General features: G+C 47.8%; 1 protein-coding gene across 3 annotated transcripts in view; it reads left to right on the top strand.

Moving 5' to 3' along the window:
• The window catches only part of NR2F2 (nuclear receptor subfamily 2, group F, member 2), a 19,186-nt gene extending 11,237 nt beyond the window's left edge, over nt 1-7,949 (top strand). The window contains exons 1-3 of one of the 3 annotated variants that reach the window (XM_011969820.1): nt 231-315; nt 1,789-2,316; nt 5,050-7,949. In XM_011969820.1, the coding sequence (XP_011825210.1) occupies nt 1,806-2,316; nt 5,050-5,324 (786 nt within the window). In that variant the 5' untranslated portion in view covers nt 231-315; nt 1,789-1,805 and the 3' untranslated portion in view covers nt 5,325-7,949. Of the gene's footprint in view, nt 1-230; nt 316-699; nt 1,571-1,788; nt 2,317-5,049 lie in introns of those variants that run through there. The other 2 variants (XM_011969819.1, XM_011969817.1) reach the window with 2 other exon arrangements.
• Nucleotides 7,950-9,698: the final 1,749 nt, after the last annotated feature.

Below are 9,698 nucleotides of genomic sequence, written 5' to 3'. Positions count from 1 at the left end.
AGCGACAAGCAGCAGCAGCAGCAACACATCGAGTGCGTGGTGTGCGGGGACAAGTCGAGCGGCAAGCACTACGGCCAGTTCACGTGCGAGGGCTGCAAGAGCTTCTTCAAGCGCAGCGTGCGGAGGAACCTGAGCTACACGTGCCGCGCCAACCGGAACTGTCCCATCGACCAGCACCATCGCAACCAGTGCCAGTACTGCCGCCTCAAAAAGTGCCTCAAAGTGGGCATGAGACGGGAAGGTATCGGCCTCTCATTTCTCCTTCCCTCGTCCTGGGTCCCGGGGTCCTGGGTACGTTTGGCTAGCCTGCTCTGGGTAAGGACAAGAAGCCCCAAGCTCTTCTCTTCGTATTGCAGCGGAAAGGGGTTTTATACTAGAAGCGAGTTCTGCATTGGAACCCAAACCCCAAATCCGCATGCTTTGGCCGACTGATTTCCTTCTTTACTCTGTCTTTGGGCTGTTTTCATTTGCTTTGCATTGATTGTGAGTTCACTGGAGTCTGCCTTTCTGCAAGGGATGGGGTGTTTGTTGTTGTTGTTGTTTTAAAGCCTAGTTTACTTCTCTCTCTCTCTCCCCTTGTTTTTCCTGCATGTTCAACATGTCCCTCCCCTTCACCCCTTTCCCCAGCCCCCCCCCTCTCAAAAAAAAAAAAAAAAAACACAACCTGAGATTGTACTTTTGTACAGGAGGTTCAAATTACAAATGGCAATTTTATGCACTTCGCCGTATTAACGCTGCCGCCCGGGCAGCGCTCATGTGACCCTCCGTGGATTAACATTCTGCTAAAAAAAAAAAAAAAAAAAAAAACCTTTGCTTGCTTTTTTCCTTTCACTTTTGAAACGAAGAGAGCGCGATAGGAAGTAGGAAAGGGTGGGCGAGGGGCCCTGGGCGGCTGCTTTCGCTCTGCGCGAGTTGGGTCTTTGTGATATAAAATTCGCCGAGCGCCGCGAGCCGTGCTTTGCCAATGGCGCGCTCGGCGCGGGGCGCGGGCTCCGGGTTGGGGCGAGCCAACGCCGGGGTTTCTTTGTGTTTCTGCGAGAGCGACTCTCCAGGTCCGGAGTCAGATAACAGCCTGAGCCCGAGCCTCGCCGGCTTTCCCCGGCCCTTACAGGCCCTGCTCAGGCTCCGCTAGTGCCGGCCGCCTGCTCCCTGCCTCTCCCGGTTTCCTCTCTCCTTAAGCCGGCCTCTCTCTCTCTCCGCCCTCTCCCTCGGTCTCTTTCTCCGAGCACACTGATTAGACAGACGCCAGATCTCCGCTCTCTGCTTGTCTCTCACTGGGGGTTCCCCGCCGGGCTGGGGCTGGGGCTTTGGGGTTTGTGGGAGAGTCGTTCCGGAGTGGCCACAGGCCGTCTGGGGTGAACCCTCGTGCCTTTTGCAAAAGCGTCTCACCCTCCCCCCAGACTCGCCCCTCCCGCTCCCTCTCCTCCAATCAATAAGAAATATCAGCTGTTTAGCAGTAAAGAAGAAAGATGCCCTCAGAATGCTACATCCCGCCCACAGCGCCGGGGACCCCGAGGCAAAGTGGCCAATTCTGGGTCCTCGGTGGACCAGCCCTGAGCGGGCCTCGGAGGCAAGTGTGCCCCTCTGACCCTCAGAGCTCGCCTGGGTGGTGGTTTCAAAGGAATGGTGCCAAAAGCCTGGCGACTCCAGGTCTGTGGCAGGCCTGCCTGGTTCTTGCGCTGCTCAGGGCCTGGGTCAGGTGGGGGTCGGACTGGGGCAGACCCCGCCGGGGAACCTGGGGAGTGAGGCTGGTCATTAACTGTGGAGTGTCTCCTTTCCTCCCCGCAGCGGTGCAGAGGGGCAGGATGCCGCCGACCCAGCCGACCCACGGGCAGTTCGCGCTGACCAACGGGGACCCCCTCAACTGCCACTCGTACCTGTCCGGATATATTTCCTTGCTGTTGCGCGCCGAGCCCTATCCCACGTCGCGCTTCGGCAGCCAATGCATGCAGCCCAACAACATCATGGGTATCGAGAACATTTGCGAACTGGCCGCCAGGATGCTCTTCAGCGCCGTCGAGTGGGCCCGGAACATCCCCTTCTTCCCCGACCTGCAGATCACGGACCAGGTGGCCCTGCTTCGCCTCACCTGGAGCGAGCTGTTTGTGTTGAATGCGGCGCAGTGCTCCATGCCCCTCCATGTCGCCCCGCTCCTGGCCGCCGCCGGCCTGCATGCTTCGCCCATGTCCGCCGACCGGGTGGTCGCCTTTATGGACCACATACGGATCTTCCAAGAGCAAGTGGAGAAGCTCAAGGCGCTGCATGTTGACTCAGCCGAGTACAGCTGCCTCAAGGCCATAGTCCTGTTCACCTCAGGTAGGAAGGAGCCCTGTCTTCTCGTGCCCACGGGCTCCTAGCCCAGAGTTGGGGCCCAGAGAACTTGGGAGTCCCCAGGGCAAACCCATACTGCTCCTTGAAAGGCCAAACTGTTGAGTGCAACTTGAAGTGGGAACTTTGTATAGCTGTTGGGCACCACCAGGCCTGTCCTGGGGAGAGGAGAGGAAGGCTGGACTGCAGGAAGGATGCTTCAGATAGATTCCCCAAATGGGCCATAGGGCAGCCTCTGCTGCCTAGTTCCCCTACCTGCAGTATCCAGATTGGGATGCCCTCTCCTCTTCCCTTTCCTGAGCCCAGGCCCCCTGGGCCTGCTGGGCCCCAGGGAATCTTTTCAAGACCTGGGTTTTCTCTAACACCCTGGCTGGGCCTCCAGGAGATGCCCCTGGGCACTGGAGCAGCCCTGACAGTGTCTCTACAGGGGCAAGTTTGCCCCTGCAGGGGAAAAGTTTGCCTGCTAACTCAGTAGGAGTTGGAACTCCAGGCAAATCCAACCTGAGGGCAGCAATTTTCAAAATCATATTCTTATTGAAATAATGCAGACTGCCAGGAGAGGGGAAAAGATCTGTCAGGAAGGGGGCAAGAGGAGGAAAGGGACTGTCATAACTCTTTAGAATGTCTGCAGGAGGTTGAAGACTCTGGCCTCTTGCTTCCCCTGCCCAAGCAAACACTTAAGGCAATTTTCAAACAACCCAAAGTGTATGCCAACTTGGGCTGGATATGGATGTTGCTAGAGATATAAAACCATCATTGACTGCATTATGCAATCTAATTAGTTTGCATGTAGTTTAACCTGTGTGAGTAATAGATCTGATATTAATTAACTCTTGAGGCAAAATGATTTTTGAAAGTGTCTGGCTTTCCATTTTGGGCCACACCTGAGCTTTTTGGCTGCCTCCAGGTTGAGTTCAGCATAGCCCAGGTGGATGGAAATCACCAACCCCTTTTCACATTCTTGTACTAAGTTGTCAGCTGATCCCTTTGTCATGGCTGAGAGGGGAAAGGGGTTCCCGATTAAGAATAACAAACATTTGGACATTAGCAGGGCTTGGAACCTAGTCACCCACTACAATATTTTAAGCTTGTAACAGGAAACGAGGAGAAATGTGTAGTTTATGTGGCAAACATAAAGGAGGTCCACAATCTCTTCTTTATTTGAAAGAAGTCTGGGGAACTAAGTCATCAGCTGAACGGCTTGCAGGTTCTGAGTCTTCAAACTGCTAAGTCTTGTACATTGCTGCTTTCCACATAAAATCTCCCCGCACAGCCACCCCAAATTCTGCCTTTGGAAGTCCTTAGGTAATCAATTAAAGGCCAGTGTCTGGGCAGGGAAGCTGTTTGCAGAGGTTTGGATAGGGATTATTTTTCTCGAGAGCCCCTCATATCTAGAACGTTTGCCTGCTGCAGATATGTAGGCAAGATATTTCCCTACCTCATAGCCACCTTCATCCCTGTCCCACAACACAACACCCAGCCCACCTTCTTGGATGATGGAGGTAGTTGTTAATTTCTTGATATCATTGCTAGCTCTTAGCCTTACCCTTGGTCTTTCAAGAAAAAAAAAATGCCTGATACTGTCATTAACAGTTTAATTTATGACTATTTGCAAAATGTGGAGGCCTGTGTGGAGAATGCAAATTGCCTCACAAAGAGATAAAGGTTCCTGTTATCTGATTCAGAGGGAGACACACAGTTCCGAGGATGCAGAGGGAAGGAGTCCTATGCAAACAGATCTTTTAGTTCCTGTCCACAGACACCTCTACATTCTGTAGACATGCAGAGTCCTAGATATACATATGAGGAGGTTGCATGTGTGTTCTGGTTCTTGGGGTGGAGGTGGTGGTGCTGATTTTCGAATATCTGTTTTAATGATTCACAATATGCATGTGTTAACCCCAGTCTTGTCTGGGGAGCCCTGAAAGGTCAGGTCACAACCTGAACCGCCTTTACCAAGAAGCTTCTCATTTCAAAGGCACTTATTGTATTTTCACATATCAAAAAAGAAGAGTGTTTTCCTGAAGATAACAGGGAGGGGGGATGCTTCTTGGAGGGACCTGGGTTTTAAAAAATAAAGGGGGGGTGGGAGAAAAAGGGAGAGAGAAGAAAAGGGGGAAAAAGAAACAGCTCAAATGAACAGAGAGATCACAGTTTGCATGGCTGCCCTTCAATAGGCTAAACTGACAAGATCAGTTTTAAAGGGCCACTTAAATCAGTTTCAAAGACTGGAGAAAAATGAGTCGTCCTCTTTGGGGAGAATCTGAGGCTGGATCGTGGACGCCATTACTCGGGACTGGGCCAGGTTGTCCACTCCCAACCCCCACAAACCCCTATATAATTATAAGCCAAACTATTATTTACAGAGGAGGAGGGGAAAGAGTGCTGGTAGTTTTGGTTTCTTCTGTTTACTGACTTGGGCCAGACAGACCCAATGCACTTTTGCTTGGGCCTCTCAATGACCCAGGCTAAGGACTCAGGCAGTGAAAGCCTCTAGCACACTGAGCTATGTTTTATTTTAAAGCAAACACTTCTTCAGGACCATCTCTTGCTCTTTCTCCTTAAGTTTTCAGTACATAGACATTTGCTCCAACTCCGGTTGGGGCAGTTTGACAGAGCTCTGTGCACACACCTCATGTGACCCAATTCAAACCTCTTAATCTGATGACTGAATTCTTCTTCTTCTTCTTCTTCTTCTTCTGTTTTTAAACTTTCTTCCAGATGCCTGTGGTCTCTCTGATGTAGCCCATGTGGAAAGCTTGCAGGAAAAGTCTCAGTGTGCTTTGGAAGAATACGTTAGGAGCCAGTACCCCAACCAGCCGACGCGATTCGGAAAGCTTTTGCTTCGCCTCCCTTCCCTCCGCACCGTCTCCTCCTCAGTCATAGAGCAATTGTTTTTCGTCCGTTTGGTAGGTAAAACCCCCATCGAAACCCTCATCCGGGATATGTTACTGTCCGGCAGCAGTTTTAACTGGCCGTATATGGCAATTCAATAAATAAATAAAATAAGAAGGGGGAGTGAAACAGAGAAAGAAAAGGCAAAAGACTGGTTTGTTTGCTTAATTTCCTTCTGTTAAGAAAGGATATAAAAGGATGTTACAAGTTTGCTAAAAGAAGAGAGGGGAAGAATTTAATGGACTGTGAATTTCAAAAAAAAAAAAGACTGTCAAATGAACTTTTACAGAATGCATTAAAAAAAAAAAAAAAAACAAAACTCCTGTGTCGGTCAGAACAACTTGCTACTTATCATTTTTGTATAAAAAGGAAATTAGTCTTTTTCTTTTTTTTGCTAAATTTTTGAAAAACATTGCTAAAAGTGCATTTAAGGAGGTTGGGAGAAAATTAGCAGAATGGAGAAAGTAAGTCTTTTTTTTTTTTTTTCCAAATTATTAATTGTCCTGTGTCTATGTACCTCTAGCTGTTCTTTTTTGTACTTTTCTGGTTCCAAACCAGTTTATTCTGTGGTTCTATAATAAGTTTTGATATAATCTTGGCTTCTTAAAAACTGTGTATCATTAAAATATATGTTCTGCAAGAATTAAAACTGAGTCCATGAAAATATCATAGGAAGACATAAAACTTTAAAAGGCAACTCAAAGATGATGGAAACGCACTTACAAGTGGTGACCAAAAATTTTAGGTGAAGTTGAGCACTCTAATTAGAGAACTGGAGGAACCACATATAACACTTAACTTCCCCTACCCTGCCCCTCCCCAAAAGACACCATGACAAACCTAGCTTTTAAAAAATATTTTAAGAAAGAGAATGAACTGTGGAATTTATTGGCAGCCAAGGAATGTGTCCAAGACACATGCTGAGGTTTTGAATAAAAAGTGAACTTTTGTAATTTGAATTGGGTCCCGCTTAGTTCTTGAATTGTTATGAAAATCATATCTGTTTGTATATTTGCAAACCCTTTGTATTATAATTGTTGATATTTTCCCTTTTTAAAAAATACCATTGAAATCAGCATGACAAAAATAACACTGTTGGCACTTATAGGTAACGTGATTGATTCAGTATCTTAGAGTTTACAGTTTGTGTTTTAAAAAAACTGAAGGTTTTTTTTTTTTTTAAGTGCAACATTTCTGTATACTGTAAAAGTTATAATAACTGAACTGTTTGGTCGAGTCTTTGTGTGTTATATTCCAAGGAAAATTGAAAGTATTCAGAAATTAAAATATTATTTGATATCTGAAACCTGGCTGTCCCCACTCACTGTCTTTACATCTAGAAGAGCCCCTGTGAGCTCTCGCTTAGCTGGCCGGGCGGGGGGCAGTGGGGGGGGGGGCATTTGTTTACTCCCCTCAGTCAGTTTGTTCAAAGGTGGACTAGTGTATTTGCCTGTTTAATTTGGGTGTGTGTGTGGGTGGGGGGGAGCTGAAGTTAATGGTTTATCTATGGTTTAGGAAGTGCCATACTGATATAGTAAACCACCCCCATTCACCTAATCCTCCTTTTAATTAAAAATGGATTTTCCAGGAGAAAAAAAAAGGCCCTTATATTTGTCACACTTAAGTGCCTGCTTAGGGAAGGTATTGTGAAAAAGTATTAGAAATCTTGAGATCAGTATCTATTTTATGATCAGAAAAAAAATACTCTTTTGTACATTTCTGACAGTTACTCAGAAGATCGTTCAAGCAAGCTAATCACAGCATTGTAATTAGAGGACAGTTGTTTGCGATGAGTTTTTCCTTAAGTAGTTGCGATTTTTAAAAATATTCTGTGGTTCTACTCTAGCGTGGTTGTTGATAGAGTTTCAAATTCAGTGATATAGGTTATAAGACTGAAGGGTCTATTTTTAATGTATATATGATAACTTGCAGTTGGGTTCCCTCTCCCCTCCCCCCTTTACCTTCAGTCTGTGAGAGCATGACCACAGGGTCAAGGGAATCTTTTCCATTGGAGTTATGTACATAAAAACACATCGACATTTTGACATTTCAGACTGTGTAGCTACAATCTATACTGCTCTTGGGATCCTTTGTCCTTAGAAGCCAAGTTAAGGAAGAGAAAGCAGGACAGAAAAAGAAGGAAGGAAGGAAAGTTTACAGGGTGTGCTGATTTAGAAGTAGTAACTATTTCTTTTGGAGTCTTTTTTCATTTTTCCTCTTTCTCTTTTCCTGGTTTGGAGGAAGCTCAGTGCTGGGAGCTTGCAATTTTGTTCTTATTCAAGGTTTCCAACCCACCCCCCACCGCCAGTACTTAATGTTGTGGTTTAATTTTAAGGGGGGGGGGAACTAGTGAGAGAGGTGAAAGAAAAGGGATCATTTTGTAAAGTGTATTAAACGTTAATATTCAGATCCAGTCAATACATGCAGACCAGTAAAATCTGATTTGTGCAGAGTTTTCCATCTGACTCTCATTTATTTCTGTAGATATATACATATATAAATACAAGTCTGTTCTTACGGCACAGTATTGCTGACCTTTAGTTCGAGGTTTTGTCGGTTGTTGTTTATTTTCTTCCTCTTGCAAGTGCTATCCATGTGAGTGTGTGAAGTTTCTCTAATAAGTAAAACACAGGCCCTTTTCCTTGTTTGTTTTGTGTTAGTTTATTGTAAACAGCCATTTGTTGTAAATTATTATTGGCATTAAATTATAATTTATGATTTTCAAAGCAAAAGACAATCCCTGTTTTATTATGCTTTAAGCATGTGTTCTAGACGTTGGAAATCTCTCTCACACTCTTAAGTTTCAGCAATGAGCTTGGAATTTGCGAGGCAGAAAAACAGGACCCAAAATTTTTCAACCGGTTAAAACAAACCCCCTTGTATATGTTTAGAGTGGCCGGAGGAGGATCTGTTTAGAGTCTTGAGTTCGGTTTAAGTTTATTGCATTTAAAGAAAGTTTTTCTTTTCACGCTGAGTTAGAACAAAAGATCTTTGCTGCGACTGAATTGGACAAAAGACGAGGGCTGGGACCCAGCGAGCGCGTTCTGTGTGAAATTGACGAGATCTTTAAAAAAGCTGCTAAACATGGCGACTCTTTCCCTTTAAGTGTCTCTTTTTCCTTGCTGGGTGTTTTTTTTTTTTTTTTTTTTTTTTTTTTATCTGATCTGAGCTCGCTTTATTTCTTTTCCCAACCCCGCTCCCCCTCCTCCTCGTGGCGCTCGGGGGTGTGAGAGAACCCAGTTAGACGCGAAATGCAACAATAGTGCAAGGAGAGAGAGGGGCGCTCGCTGCTTCTCGCCACTTTCAAACAAACCTGGGGGAAGATTGCGCCCGGGGGGGATTCCAGCCTGCTCGCTCGGCTCGCGGTCGCCCTGCCTCGGCCTTTCACCATTAGCTCTCCCTGGGCCGCGAGGAGCTGGGGCTCAAAGTTAGCAGGCGACGTCCAAAGCTGGTTCCGCGGAGACGGCTGGATTAGCATCCAGCCGGCTGTAGGGACGGGGGCCTGGAGTTGGCAGCTGCTGCGGGAAAGTGCCTGCCCCCCAGCCCCCGCCCCCACTTACGTGCGGCAGAATTCCGCCAGCGCCCCGGGAAAGTCCGGGGTGCCGAGCGCGCGGAGCTGCACTCCTGGGATGTGCATTAAGCGGCGACAGGCCGGGGGGGGCGGGGCGGGGGCGGGGGGCGGTCAGGGGGAGCTCGAGCGTGTGAAACTCTGCCTCGAAGCTCGCTTTTGACTTGGTCCTATGAGCTGAGCCAACATGGCGTCTCCCATTGCACCGTGAGCGCCGGGCTGCCAGGCACGGCAGGGCCGGGTAATAGAAAACACATTGGTTACCAAAAAGGAAAAAAGGAGGGCGGGGGGCGCTAAAGGCCATTCCGTCTGCAGGACGAAAACCCTCTTTTAAACTCTTGCTGGCAAGTGAGTCCGATCCTCGATTCTTTAATTAAAGCAACAGAATTCGTAAGGAAAATATTGGTAACGCTGTACTCTCTCCCCTCCCCCTCCCATATTCAGGAGAGTTGATTTCCTGTCTCCTCTCCTTCCAAGAACCAAATTAGAAAAATAAAAAGTCTGTATCCGCAAATGATCTTAAATGTTTGAATGATATAGGGGGAGGGGGAGAGGACGGTCTTTACAGACCTCGGTCAGTTCTCGCGCTCATTAATGCAGGGGCTGCGCCGGGGTTTGCGCGGGCCGGAGCGGAGCTGGGGCGCGCGGGGCGGGCGGGGGGGAAGGGCAGAATGCGAACCCCGCTGGACTTGGGCAGAACTTGCTGCTTGCACGTCCAAGTTGTGGGAAAGGTGGCTTTCCGGGAGGAGGGTTGATTGGGGGGTGGGAGGATCTAGCAGGGGCTGAGGGCCGGTTCCAGGCGGGTGGTCGCAGACCCTAGAAATGTGTGAGCCCGCGTGGACTGTGCCCCTGGCAGGAGAGCGACTGCAGCGGAGGATCCGCTTTCTCTAATAGGTTTGAGAGTGGG

The sequence above is a fragment of the Mandrillus leucophaeus genome, unplaced genomic scaffold (assembly GCF_000951045.1).
Source record: "Mandrillus leucophaeus isolate KB7577 unplaced genomic scaffold, Mleu.le_1.0 Scaffold91, whole genome shotgun sequence".
NCBI classification, from domain to species: Eukaryota; Metazoa; Chordata; class Mammalia; order Primates; family Cercopithecidae; genus Mandrillus; species Mandrillus leucophaeus.
The sequence above is the reverse complement of the archived record's forward strand: the minus strand, read 5'-3'. Positions and strand labels throughout refer to the sequence as shown.